General features: G+C 34.8%; 1 protein-coding gene across 3 annotated transcripts in view; it reads left to right on the top strand.

Moving 5' to 3' along the window:
* The window catches only part of DYNC1I2 (dynein cytoplasmic 1 intermediate chain 2), a 70,269-nt gene extending 60,430 nt beyond the window's left edge, over nt 1-9,839 (top strand). For 2 of the 3 annotated variants that reach the window (XM_074215716.1, XM_074215719.1), the window contains 3 exons: nt 5,157-5,297; nt 7,252-7,377; nt 9,027-9,837. In XM_074215716.1, coding sequence (XP_074071817.1) covers nt 5,157-5,297; nt 7,252-7,377; nt 9,027-9,140 — 381 coding nt within the window. In that variant the 3' untranslated portion in view covers nt 9,141-9,837. Of the gene's footprint in view, nt 1-5,156; nt 5,298-7,251; nt 7,378-9,026 lie in introns of all 3 variants that reach the window. The other variant, XM_074215717.1, reaches the window with a different exon arrangement.
* The last annotated feature ends 4,859 nt before the right edge of the window (nt 9,840-14,698 follow it).

Genomic DNA, 14,698 nt, shown 5'->3' with positions numbered 1-14,698 from the left:
ATGTCAATTTTTAATCCTCCTTTAAAAGGATGAATAATTTGTTAATAATTTGTTTTTTAAAAACAGAACATCATGCCAATTTCATGCCAGACTTCCATAACTTGTATTTTCAACTTTGTGCATTTAACAAACATTGATTACTTCATATGTCCTTCAGCAGTAGGGACATAATTTCATTCTTCTTTTAAGAGCTTTGATAACCGATAGTTTTCAACATTCAAATTTAAGCTTGGAGAAATTGGGAGGACTGGATATCCTGATCTGTTGAAACTTTGTACCCTGAAAAGTTTGGCATAGCTCCAACATCAAAACAAGATTTCCTGCACTCCCTCACTCTTCCCACATACCCTTTTTTCTTTTTCTGCTTCTTCTTTCTCCAAGTCTTCTTTAATCCCTGGAAATCTCAATTTGGCTCTGTGTCTAATTTGGTCTAAAGTAGTTCTGCTTGTGTAGCCAGCCTTTAATCTCTGCCTAGTTAGGAAATTTATAAGGCATTTCCACAGTGTCCTAGATCATCTATTTTCATTACTTCTTTGTCCTAGCACAGTTACTTGGGCGTTTTCAATAATGCAGATAAATAGCAAAAATCCAGTTCTTTTAGGCTAAAGATTAGTCCTTAAATTAAAGTTTGAAGACCAAGAAATTATCTCTCAAATATAGATATAGGTATTCTTTCCTAAAGATTAGTCTTTTTTTTTAGAAAATCTCTACCCCCCAGTTCCCATTAAATTTTGAACTTGGAATCTAGGTTCCAGGGAATACTGATGATTCTAAATTGTTGTAGAATTTTTTAGCAAAACTGTCATTCTCACAAGTAAAATTGGTGATTTAAAAACATTAGAGCTCTACCCTAAATGTGTTCATTGCATGGTACCATTAAACTTTGTGGCGAAAGAAATCATTAATGTATATACAAAACATTTCAGTCTTTGAAAAAAAAACCTTCCATGAAAGATTGACTGTTCTGTCATTTTCTGTTAATCATTAACTGCTTAGAATATTGGTTCTTAGAGTTTCTTGTTTGGCAGTGTCTACATTCTTATGTCTCTTGTGACTCCTTTCATGAAATTAAAAACAAAAATTGATAGAACACCTCATCTGGGAACCTTTCTCAAAATAAATATGTGAGTTAGATGAGTAGGATCAGAGAGCCTTCTTTAATGTTTGGGGGAAGTAAGTTTAAATTATCAACTCACTGAACCATTATCACATATTTACTGTGTGCCAGGAAGCAAGCCAGACATTGGGGAGACCAAAAAAGGAAATGGTCCTTGCTCTTATGTGGGGGGGAATACATACACAAGTCAATAAATACAGAATGTGTATAACTGAAATGTAAAGTAATTTCTGATAGGCAGTAAGAAGTCTTAATGTCTGATGGAGGAAGGGTGTTCAAGAAGGTTTCTGGATGTGGCACTTGAATGAATGAAAACCCATTTCTTAAGCAGTATTGATTATCAAGCCCAGTCTTCAAGCAGCTATATTTTTTTTTTTAGGTTTTTGCAAAGCAAATGGGGTTAAGTGGCTTGCCCAAGGCCACACAGCTAGGTAATTATTAAGTGTCTGAGACCGGATTCGAACCCAGGTACTCCTGACTCCAGGGCCGGTGCTTTATCCACTACCCCACCTAGCTGCCCCAAGGAACTATATTTCTTACATATGTAAACAGTGCATTTGGATGAGTGGGTCTTCTGGGCAGTAAAAGAATAGTAGAGTTGATTTGATAATACATCAATGTTCCAGCAATGAAAGAAGGGCATAGTGGGAGAAGAATGATGGGTGAGTGGAGTTAGACATGTGACTTGCTAAAGCTTTCCTTAAACAAGAGTCTGGGTAGCTCATTCACCAGTTATCAGTGGGACTGCAGGTGGAAGAGATGTGCTGTAAAGGAAGATAGAGATTGTAAGAGTCAGAGGTGAGAAAAGGGGAGCATTCCATGCATGCACAGCCATCTGTTCAAAGGTGCACAGGTGGAAGATGAAAAGTTGATTTTAGAGAGCAGTAACAACTCCAGTTTGGCCAGAATATTAAGGGTATGTTTGAAGAGTAGTGAGTGGCATTATTGTGAGATCATCTGAAAAGATAGGCGAGGGGCGACTAGGTGGCACAGTGGATAAAGCACCGGCCCTGGAGTCAGGAGTACCTGGGTTCGAATCCGGTCTCAGACACTTAATAATTACCTAGCTGTGTGGCCTTGGGCAAGCCACTTAACCCCATTTGCCTTGCAAAAACCTAAAAAAATAAAAATAAAAAGATAGGCGGTAGCCAGATCCTGAGGGCCTTTAAATGTCAGAGGAGTTTCTAGTTTATCCTGAAGGCATTAGAGCCACAGGAGCTTCTGAATAAGAGAGGTCCCCTGCTCAGGCTTGTGTTTCAGGAAAACCAATTTGAAAATCGTTTGGAGGCTAGATTGAGAGGGGAAGAGATTGGAGGTGAGGGATTCAAGTAAGGAAGTATTGTACTAGTTTAGGCAAGAGTTTTAATGAGGGCCTGAATTAAGGTAGTGGCTATGAAAGTAGAGAGAAGGTATGGATGGATATGTAGAGTGTTGGCTATGGGGAATGGGTGAAAGTGAAGAATTGAAGATGATGTTATGATTGCTTATCTTGGTGACTGAAAGGATAATATAGCACTTGACAGAAATAAAGAAGTTGAATTGAGTGGTTTTAGGGAGATTTGACCTTTGTTTGGGATATATTGAGTTTGAGATGCTTATGGAATGACCAGTGTCCAGCAGACCCTTGATGATGTGGAGCCTGAGTTGAAGAGGGAGCTATAAATGGAGATGTGAGAGTCAGCAGCTTTAGGGAATCATTGAACTCACAGGGATGTTGTCTTGGCATTTCTTTAGCACTACTATCTTAACTTCCCCTTTGAGTATACAATTTAAAAATACAGCTATAATTTCCCAATTTTTCTATCCTTATATTTCTTTTTATAAGAACTACCAGCAAAACAATCTTCTGACAACTCAGAAAATCACAGATGCATTCATTTAATATTAACCAACATTCATATAGCACTGTATGCTTTATGAAACACTTTATATGCATTATCTCATTTGTTCCTCAAAAGAACTTTGTGAAATAGGTAATAGGAAGTATTATAAGTTAGGATTTGCCATGGTCACATAGATAGTGTCATTGGACTGGATTCAAACCAAACCTCTGCTTATTCCCATATCTAGCATTCTTTTATGCTTCCTTGAAATGAAATTTAAGTGCTTCCTGTGTGCAAGAAGTTGTTTCCTTAGATATCATTTAGTCCAATACCTTCATTTTACAGATGCAGTCCAGCATGGTTAAATGATTTGTCCAAAGTCTATGAAACCAAAATGTGCTTCTCTTTTTACCTTTTGATCCTACTTTTGTCTGGATTAAGCATAACAAGTTTGTTCCTTCTTTAAAACTCTTCAAATACATAGACACCTATCATATCTTCCTTTATATCAATATCCTCTCTAGGTTAAACAACTCTTGATTCCATCAGCTGAAGGTTCATATGGTAATGGTCTACAGTTCTTACTGTCCTCATTGTCCTCTAGACTTCTTGTTTTCCTGAAATGTGGCAATTAGAACTAAACACAATATTCCAGAAAGTACAATTCCCTAACCTCATCTAATTTTTTTTTCAATATACTTTAGCTGGGGCGGCTAGGTGGCATAGTAGATAAAGTACCGGCCCTGGAGTCAGGAGTACCTGGGTTCGAATCCGGTCTCAGACACTTAATAATTACCTAGCTGTGTGGCACCTTGGGCAAGCCACTTAACCCCATTTGCCTTGCAAAAAAACTAAAAAAAAAATCAGTATACTTTAGCTAATTCTTCCTATATTTGGGCAGTTGATTTTCTAAAAAGACTCTTGATTCTCATATACTATGCTGATTCCTAGCTCTCATTAACTCCTCTGAATTTATAATGTTTATTATAATCATGTTGCCCTCACCCTCCACCCTACTGTCAGTCACCATATTATCATTTCATAACATAGAGCCTCATTATGTTCACAGCTGTTTCATGTGCTAGTCTTATCAGTCACCTAAACTATAAGTTACTTGAAGGCAGAAACAGTGTCTCATATTTCAATACTCTCCATTTTGTTTACTATAGTATCAAATAGGTGGGAGATATATAATAAATATTCCAGCTAATCCTAAACATATTTGTCTAAACAAATTTTATTGGGTCACTTAGTTATTGAGATCACTTAGTTCAATGAGTAAACTGAAAGGGCTAGAGGATTAAACCACCTGTCCTAGATTATAAAGCTAAGAAGTGGCAATTATAGAACTAAAACAGGTGTCTTGACTCTTTAGTCCATTGTTCTTTCCACTCTAGCTACGCTCTCTTATTCTTTGAAAACTTTGTAAGTTATTCATGAAATCTTAATTTCTCCTCAGAAGGTGGCAAATGATATAGTGGAATGATAATGAGATAAATGTAATAGATTAATAGTGTAAAAATAAAAAATTGTGACTATGACGGAGTCTGAAAAAAAGCAGTTTTATAAAACAACTTTGAGAGACCTAAAGAACTGATGATGGTAGTTTGCTTCTTATCTTTTGGCAAAGAATTGATGATTCGAGATATAAAAAAAGAGACATACATTTATAGATAAAGCCAATATGCCAATTTGTTTAGCTAGAGTATAATTTAGTTGCAATAAAGTACTTGGTTTATATGGGGAGGGGGATATTGCTAGGTTAAAAAAGATCACTGATGAAATTTTAAAAATATAAAGAGTAAAAGGATGTTTGGAAAACTATATGCTGAAGATTCATCGTCCTGTGGTTAGTCTCTTGGTAATGAATTTCTGTGAATTTAACTACTCTGATCTTTAGAGCACAGATATTAACCCTCACAGGTCCAACTTCAGATTCTCTCTGAACTGTCCAGAACTTCTGCTCTGTTGACAGTCATCAGGAATACATGATCACCTATTCTGAGAAATCAGTTAGTGGAAACAAATAGGAGATTTTAAAAAGTAATCTATATCTTTGTAATCTTAATATTAATCCATAACCAGAGTTAATACTATGGGAACATAAATCATAAAAATAGAATTTTTGTATATTACTTTTAATAATAGAAAATATTTTCACAACTTCTTGACTGAAACATTTTTTGCATATTCTAAAATCAACTTTTCCATTTCAGAATAATAAACCTTTATACTCATTTGAAGACAATTCAGATTATGTTTATGATGTGATGTGGTCACCAACCCATCCTGCCCTGTTTGCCTGTGTGGATGGCATGGGGAGACTGGATCTGTGGAATCTCAACAATGACACAGAGGTGAGCAACAAAATCACAGAAATTGTTCTGGGAAACAGAAAATTGGAGATTTATTGAATAATTTGTGAAATTCCCTTTATCCCAAGGAATGTAAAAGGGGCTATGTGATTGCAGTTTCATCACAAAGAAGCCAAATAAGCTTCGTACTCTAAATAAAAAAGAGCCTGCTGTGAAGAACTGAGAGGAGGAGTAATGTTGGCCAAGAACACTGGGGAATTTCCTTTTATTTCTCAAAAGGACTATCATGTCTAATGCCCTGGCAAAGTCTCCATTCACAAGGCAACTGGGGTACTTTACACTAGGAACATAGAAATTTGATAGTTGCCAATAGTTGGTATTTGTTAACCTTTAATTCTCAGTTTCTAAAGTGACTTTTTAGCCTTTGTTAGAATTACATATTGTTCATAGACTACTCACTGGCTAGGCCTTATTTGTATCTGGCTGGGAGGGGAAATGTTTTGATGAATTTTTTCATAAGTGTTTGAAAACAGCATTGTTTTTATCTTGAAAGAATAGAAAATCCACCAAAACTCCTAATTTATTTTCTATAATTTGCCATGAAATCTAACCAAAAGTGTGATTTCCTTTTCTTTTTTTCAAATTATAGCCAAATGCAATTTACTAGTGGAAGAGAAGTTTATAATAATTTTCTTAAGATTCTATATTACTCTATGGTAATTAAATGATGTAGCATTAGCACCAAATGTTAGCATTAATACTAGAGCAGAGCTTTTTTGTACCATCTGTTACATGTTCTCACCTATTCTCTGAGCACCCTCTTGATGACCAGTGATTTAACTTCTGAGCCTTTAAGTTTTCATTGTTTTTACTGCATCAGAGCCTGGGACTTATTCACAGTCCAGGGGAGAATAATTTGAGGAATTCTATTAGTGTCAAATAATGTAGGGAACTGTGCATGATGATGATGATAATCCATTTGTTGAGCACTTTCTGCTTACTGAGCACTTTCTGCTTTATGAAAAGTAACATTTTTCATTCACAGAGGAATGTAAAGTATTACTTTTAATTGTATCATAGTATTCCAGATTCAGGCCTAGAGAGACCTTAGAGGTGATCTCGTCCATACCCCTCTTTTTTCCTTCTTTTTTTTCTTAAGATGAGAAAGCTGAGGTCTAGAGAAATAAATTAACTTGACTGGTATTTGGATTATTTACTTTCAAGTTTCCTAGAATAATCTTTACCTTATATCCTTGCTATCTTTTTAACCAGATAGCTTTGGAAATAAACATCAAGCTCTTAGGAAGAAAACTACAAATATTTACATTTTGTTTGACATTAAAATGATTTTGAGGAAATCAAGCATTTTTCATTGCATGTCATGTATAGTGGAGTAGGGGTTACTAGTTATGATCAGCTTTATTCAGATTGATTATAAGGAAAGAAGTAGGAAAGAAGTTTTTTTCCTTCTTATTGATTGCCACTGTCTTGGTTTCATTTATCATGATAACAGCCTACCCTGCTGTGTTAGTTAATTCATTGACCCCTCTATGCAACAAGGGTGGAGTATCACTGAAAGCCTGGGATGGTGGTTTATAGGAACTGTAGGTAATGGAGTTGCAAATCACAACACAGTTGTAGTTTAGAATTAGATCTAAAAGGAATTTTGATTATGTATTTTAAGATTGTCTTACTTTTTTTTAAGAAGTTTAAAAAAGGGGGGGAAACAATTCTTTGATCATGAAAGAAAGTTTTAGGTTATGGAAGAATTTTCTATATAAAGATTTAAATGATTTTCTCAAACTACTCTTGAGGATTGGTTATAATTTATGAATGTCTTGACAGAAATAAATGGTGGAAAAATTCTACATGTATTTTAATGTTTGTTTTCCAAAAATGTAGCCAGACTAGAGGAAAGAAGAGTTATACTGTTTTACATGTTTATAGAAATCCTGATGAAACTTTTAACAATGAACTGTATTTTAAATGAATTCAGGTGCCGACTGCAAGCATTTCTGTGGAGGGTAATCCTGCTCTTAATCGTGTGAGATGGACACATTCTGGGAGAGAGATTGCTGTAGGTGATTCTGAAGGACAGATAGTTATATATGACGTGGGAGAGGTATGTGGTTCATTTTTCATAACTCTTAATACATTGACTTTCAGTCTTTACAGCAAAAAGTCTCTGTGAATGTGATTCTAGCATCATGGTGGTGGGTTGTGCTTTTTTATGAAGCTATGGAGTTATGAAGACTAAACAGACTGACCAGAGTAGAGTTCTTCCCCAAGCTGGGCTTATTCTGGAATTTTTGTATTTTCTTTCTAAAATAGATAATGTGACATCATATCACCACACCATTTCCCCAATAGATTAATATTCAAAAGGAATCTTTGATAATATATTTTTTCTAATAACTAAGCATGTCGCTGAACCAGAATAATTTGTAAATAATTGGAACTGAGTTTTCTAGTTTCTCCATGTTGATAATAAGATATGGAGGTGCTTTTTCACTCTGTTACTGTATTCAATAACAACCATGCAATGATCCAACCAGAACTTTCTTCTGTTTGATTATCTTAGTGGTAACCTAAATGTTAGCACTATTATTTGATGATTATATAGACAGAATTAAGAATCCAGAGACTGATTTTAAAATCATCACAGTTGACACTATAATTTGGGAAGTAGGACAGTGCTGGCAAAATCAAGGGAATCCTGTTTCCTTTTCAGGTCTGTAATTATTTCATGTCTGAATTTAACAACATTGGTTAGGGAAAGAAAGAGAGATTTACATTAGTATTATATTTCCTATATTCAGGAAATAGTATAATCTTATGATAAATAAAATTTAAACTAATATTCAAGGTTATCAACAAAGCTAAATTTTCTTCTTGTCTTTCTTAATAATTTGAGTCACTGAATTTTGTGAATCATAAATAAAACCATGATCCTTCTATTTCTTCCTGTCCACAATGTCCATTCTTCCCCAAACCAAACAAATTTATATTGACTATTTTCAGATACATCTGTTTCCCATCAAGGAAGCCATGGTGGGAAAAAGTTTGGTAGCAGATTCTCTAAGTATCCACAGTAAAAATTGAGGAAGAGGAGGAATTAGGAGAACAGGGAAGAAAACCATTGTTGGTGTGTGTGTGAATATTTCCTTTCCTTCTGTCTTCTCTTATCTTCCTAAATTACTCCCCATATTACAAGTCCCTTTCACTGAGGTTGACTTCAACTAAGACTTGATCTCATTAAGGCCATCTAAATGATCAACAAATAACGTTCCTAGCAATTTTAATCCTAACCATCCAACTGCCAAACTTCTAAGGAGTAAAAACGTACATAATCAGCATTCTTTAATGGTATGTATGTAGCTTACATACCCTCCACCTTCACTGTTGGCTCTGTACTCTACAAAGCTTAGTCATCAGAAGGTAGAGAAGTTGGCCTAGCAAAAGAAAATCCATAAAGTGTTATGCAGACATTATATTTACAAAGCATCATTATTATTGTATCTTGTAATGATGAATAGATAATAGAGAAGTCGTTTTAGTGCTGTCACAACACATTTCACAAACACTGTTCTTTTTTATTTCCTGTAAATGTTGTAAGTCATTGTTATAGTACCTGTGATTATAGAAAGGCCATTCAGGCCAATGCTTATTTTTTAGTGGAAAAACTATTTGAAAACAAACAGAAATGATAGAGGGTAAGATGATCTCTTAATTTTTTTCAGCATACATAAAACATTTTCTTTCTTTTAATAGCAAATCGCCGTTCCTCGCAATGATGAATGGGCTCGATTTGGGCGAACACTAGCAGAAATTAACGCAAACCGAGCTGACGCTGAGGAGGAAGCTGCCACTCGTATACCTGCTTAAATGGGCTTTATGTTCGTGGTGGTTTGGGAACTGATTCTAAGTAGAAATTAAAACTCATAGCATGCTTCTATCTAAAGGGAATTGAAAGGTGATCTTGTGGATTAAACTATGTACTTAAAACATGCATAGCTCTTTAATGCAGAAAATTCTTGCAGTGTCACTTTTTATATTCATATTATTGAATTTGTGTAATTTTTAATACAAATGACTTTTGCAATATGCAATTTTTTTCTGAATACTTACACAGGCATATATTTGCTATGTTAGTATCTTGAACTTTTTTCAACCTCAACAGTATACAGTTATTTATGAAAGGTGTACATTGCATAAATTCCACATATTTTTCAATAATCATTTCTCCAGGTAAACACAAGTTAAAGTTAATCTCTGACTACTAAAATGTAAGAACATCTTTACTGTTAACCATTAAAATGCATGTACCCACTTAAATTTCATCTATTCTGTCTTTTTTCATAACTGTGCTTCTTTAAAGTAGTGATAGCTATGGCTATAAATAAAAGAATCAGTCTATGTCAAATCTAGACTTTTCATTTTTGAGTCACTTCATAAAATTTCAATTTATCAATCACTATTGCACTTCCTTTTTATTTCTAATCTGGCTAGCAGTAGTAATCTTTTACTGAGCATTCTATGGCAATATACCATGTCACTGATGTTTGAGTATGAAAATGGTCATTTTTTTCTAGATTGAAGCTTTGTGTTTTGTTTTGGATTTTGATATTTTTTTTCCAACCAAGACATAAAGGACAAACAAATCTTGGTGATGTTTCCCTTTGTGATATAACTATCTATAGCTAACTCTATCTATAGCTATCAAATTATCTACATGATGGGTAATTTTCAGTTAGATTGCTATATAAGTAAGCATAGGGTAGAGATGTATTAGAGATGTATCTACATATAATTTCTGATAGCAAAAATTCCTTTGACCTAAATCCATTTTATAATTTCAATAGAAACCATGGAAGACACAACAGATTAAGAAGTCAGGTCTTCTGGCTTTTTGTAAGTGACAAGTTCTTAAAGCTAGTGCAACAGTCTATGTTTAGAGTTGGAGAGGAATCAATTTTGAGTGTAGTTCTGAGGAATTGCTTTTTCTTCTTCATTCATACTGTTGTCAACATGGGGACTCATTCACTTCTGGTAACCTTCTACCAAAAAAAAATGGTATGTAGCTTACATACCCTGTATGTAACTGTGAATTAAGAGGAAATGAAATTCAAAAATCTCTGCATTTTTTCCCTTAACAATTGTCATAAAATATTGGGAGATAATGAAATTGCTGAAAGCTTAGGTCTTTTAGGACTAGGCCAGTAGATGTTTGGTGAGTCACATATTTCAAATATAGACCTGGCCAAGGACCATGTCTGTTATCCAAGAACAACTTCATTCAGAGAAACCCACATGAGAAGGTTGAACCCTGGATATGCATATATTTTGGAAAGTGTCTGGGTATGCAGTAGGCACTTTAACAAGTAAAGATTGTCTCTAGATGTGTACAGGGGTTGCCAGTTGTGTTGGAAAGAAGTACTGTGATGAAATCAGATTCTTGAAGTCCTGAAGAAAAATATTTATTTAAATTGGTTTTGAGGATTTTGCTTGTTTTCACTCCTAATATGCTTAAGTGTAAAGGAGCATTAAACTGAGAGGGCCTATTCATTGGTTGGTTAGTTGGTTCTAGTCCATCATCAGAGTCAAAAAGAAGACAAAAACTAGCTACCACAGATAGGGCACAAATGAACTGTGCCAGGGTCTCCAGTGCTGTATAAATCAATTCCAAAGTGCCTTAGAGTCAGGGGCCTATTCATAGCCCAATGCTGATTAAACTCTGTGACCTAGACCATGTTGCTTCTTATTTCTTTCCTGATAAACATTTATTATCTCTAATCAAGACTATTGGATTGTAGTTTTTTCCCTCCTTTAACTTTCATTTTTTGAGATGCAGAATATCAATATAACTTCAAAAAAAGTGTGGAAAATAACAGTATTCAAAGTAAGATTTTTAGGAAAAATGTCTTTCTTCAGTCACTGACATTTTTAGAGATAGCTAAGTTGAAAGAGAACTGAATGTCAAACCCATCTACCTACAAATATTTAAATTCATTTGGTGTCTACTAGCAATGAGCACTCCTTTCTCATCTGTAAATGTAAACCCTGTTTCCTTGATTTATCTCTTTAGTTCTTTTTATACATGCATTTTGAAAGGGGGATCAAAATATTACTTTTGGTGTCTTATTTTCTTTAAGCAAAAGTCTTCCTATTATTTAAAGACTTGCCCATTTTGCAATACTATTTTGAAATAATTTCTATCCTATTTATATGGAGTTTCCTGAACATTTTTCTCAAAGAATTAACAAGTCATTATTTCCCTGTGCTCTGAGGGTTAAAAGTTCTTCGGTCTTTTCTTTTTTCATGTTAGAAAATACCAAATGTTAAGTTCCAAACTAGGCTACTACTTAGCTCTTCTGTCTTTAGTATGAAAGTTCACATTTTTATTGGCATGGGAACAGTTTTTCTTAGGAAAGTTATCTTATTAACTGATGAGTATTCTTGCTACCAATTTTTGCTCAGATATAAAATAAGAGAATAAAAGAGTACTTTCTTAGAGAAGACTATAATACAAATAATTCCTTTTTCCTTTTCACTTCAATTTTAGAAAGGTGCTTTTAGAAACTATTAGGTAGTGTGTTGCTCTTTAGTACTTGATACAAAGGCTGTATTTTTTGTTGATTTTGTTGACCAAATCCATTTTCCTGTTCAGTGAGTAACCATAGTAATGATTTAGAAAAAAAGCTTTTCACAGAACCATCAAATTTGAGAGTTGGAAGGTACCTCGTTGACTATCTAGTCCAACTCAAGAGTTCCCATTGTAACATACCTGAGGTTATGTTACCCTTTGCTTTAAAGACCTCTAAAAAAAAAAAAGAAAGCTCACCTCTCTTAAGGTAATCCCTATCATCTTGACACAGTTCTAGTTACTAAAAGTTATTCTTGACATCAAGCTTAAATTTGCTTAATTGCAATTTTTTTCCCCCTTGCTTTTGTTTTGACCCTTTTAGGACTCAGCAAAATAAGTACAACCTCTCCTTCACATGATAGCTTTTAAGATATTTGAAAATAACAACGAATATAACCCTCCTGTGCTTTCTCTTCACCAGGCTAAATCCCTCCGTTCCCTTAACTCATTCTCCCATGTTGTAGACTCAGGGTTCTTCATCATTTTGGCTATTCTCTAGGCAGTTATAAGTTCATCAGTGTCCCCAAATCATGGTGCCCAAAACTGAGTACAATACTCCAAAAGATGTCTGAGAACAGTGGGATTTTTTGTGTAATGAAACTCACCTCCTTATTCTTTTTTTTTAGGTTGGTTTTGTTTTGTTTTTTTTTGCCAGGGCAAATGGGGTTAAGTGGCTTGCCCAAGGCCACACGGCTAGCTAATTACTAAGTGTCTGATACCGGATTTGAACCCAGGTACTCCTGACTCCAGGGCCAGTACTTTATCCACTGTGCCACCTAGCCACCCCACACCTCCTTATTCTTGAAAGCCATGCCTCTTATTTATGCAATCCGAGATTTCACTTTTTATTTTTTCCAGTTACAAAGATAGCTTTCAACATTCATCTTTTCTGTGAACTTTCAAGTTCCTTGTTTCTACCTCCCTTCCTCTCCATGAATTGAGTGTAGTCTGATATAAATTATGCATTATGCAATCATGTTTAACATATTTCCATATTAATCATGTTGTAAAAGAAGAATCATAACTAAAAGGGGAAAAATAGCCACAAGAAAGAAAAAAAATAAAACAAGTTTTAAAAAGTGAAAATAGTATGCTTTGGCCTGCATTCAGACCTCATAGTTTTTCCATTACAGGTCTTTTAGAATTATCCTTGATCACTGCTGAAAGGAGCTAAGTCCATCGTAGCTAATCATCATGGCATTGCTGTTAATGTTGTACAGTGTTCTCCTGGTTTCCTCACTTTACTCAGCATCAGTTCATACAAAGTCTTTTATGAAATCTGCCTACTTATGATTTCTTTTTTTGTTTTTTATAAGATATTAGGGTTGAATGACGTGCTCAATGTCACACAACTAAGTATCAGTGTCTGAGGCCTGATTTGAACTCAGGATCTCTCAACTTGAGAGCCAATGCTCTTTGCTCGTAATTTCTTAGAAAACAGTAGTACCCTATTACATTCATATGACACAATTTGTTCAGCCATTCCCTAATTTATAGGCATACTATCAATTTCTAATCCTTTGCCACTAAAAAAGAACCACTGTAACCATTTTTGTGCATTAGTTCTTTTTCCCATTTTTATAATTTCTTTGGGATTCAGACCTAGTAGAGGTATCACTGGATCAAATTTTTATTGCTCTTTGGGCACAGTTCCAAATTGTTCTCTGGAATGGTTGGATTAGTTTACACCACCAACATACACTAATTTTTTTGTCTGAATACTAATCTGTATTGAGATTACTATCCATCTTTTTGTTTTGTTTTTTGCAAGGCAATGGGGTTAAAGTGACTTGCCCAAAGTCACACAGCTAAGTAATTAAGTGTCTGAGACCAGACTTGAATTCAGGTCCTCCTGACTCCAGGGCCAGTGTTCTTTCCACTGCTGTAGTCCACTTTTAATATATTTATTCTTTTTTATTATGCTGTCTAGCCATGCCTCCCCTATCTTATAGCTGTGAAGTTGATTTCTTATACCCAAATTTGAGATTATAGATTAATCCCTATTGAATTTCACTTTATTACATCAAGTCCAGTGCTCTAACCAGTGAAGATTCTGTGTATCCTGACTGTGCTTCCTTCACCTCTCAATTTTCTTCATTTGTAGATTTGGGGAGCATAACATTTATGCTTTATTGAAGTCAATGATCAAATTGTAAAACATCAGAGAGTCAAGCATAGATCCCTGAGATATTCCACTAGAGACCTACCATGTTAATATTTTTTTGTTTTTGCATGGCAGTGGGGTTAAGTGACTTGCCCAAGGTCACATGGCTAGATAATTATTAAGTGTCTGAGGCCAGACTTGAACTCAGGGCCTCCTGACTCCAGGGCCAGTGCACTATCCATTTTACCACCTAACTGCCCCCTACCATGTTAATATTGAACCATAAACAACCACTCTGAGTCCAACCATCAAACCAGTTCTGAAACCATCTGATTATATTACTATCTTGTATGAGACTTTAAAAAGTTTTACTAGAGATCTAAGTAAACTATATCCACACCTTTCCCTTCATTTACTAGTTTAAGAGTCCTACGTAAAAGGAAATTAAGTTATTCTGGCATGTCTTTTTGGGGGTGGGGTAAGAGGGGGTGATTTATTCTTTTTTTAATTATATAAATATTTTCTTTTCCAATTATATACAATAGTAATTCATACCAGTCTTTTTTTTTGCAAGGTTTTGAATTTAACAAATTTCTCCCTCCTTTCCCCCCTCCCCTCAATAGAAGGCAATCTGATACTGTCTTTACATTTGTTTCCATGATATGCATAGATGAAAATTGAATGTGTTGGGGGAAA

Source organism: Macrotis lagotis, chromosome 1, assembly GCF_037893015.1.
Source record: "Macrotis lagotis isolate mMagLag1 chromosome 1, bilby.v1.9.chrom.fasta, whole genome shotgun sequence".
NCBI classification, from domain to species: Eukaryota; Metazoa; Chordata; class Mammalia; order Peramelemorphia; family Peramelidae; genus Macrotis; species Macrotis lagotis.
The sequence above is the reverse complement of the archived record's forward strand: the minus strand, read 5'-3'. Positions and strand labels throughout refer to the sequence as shown.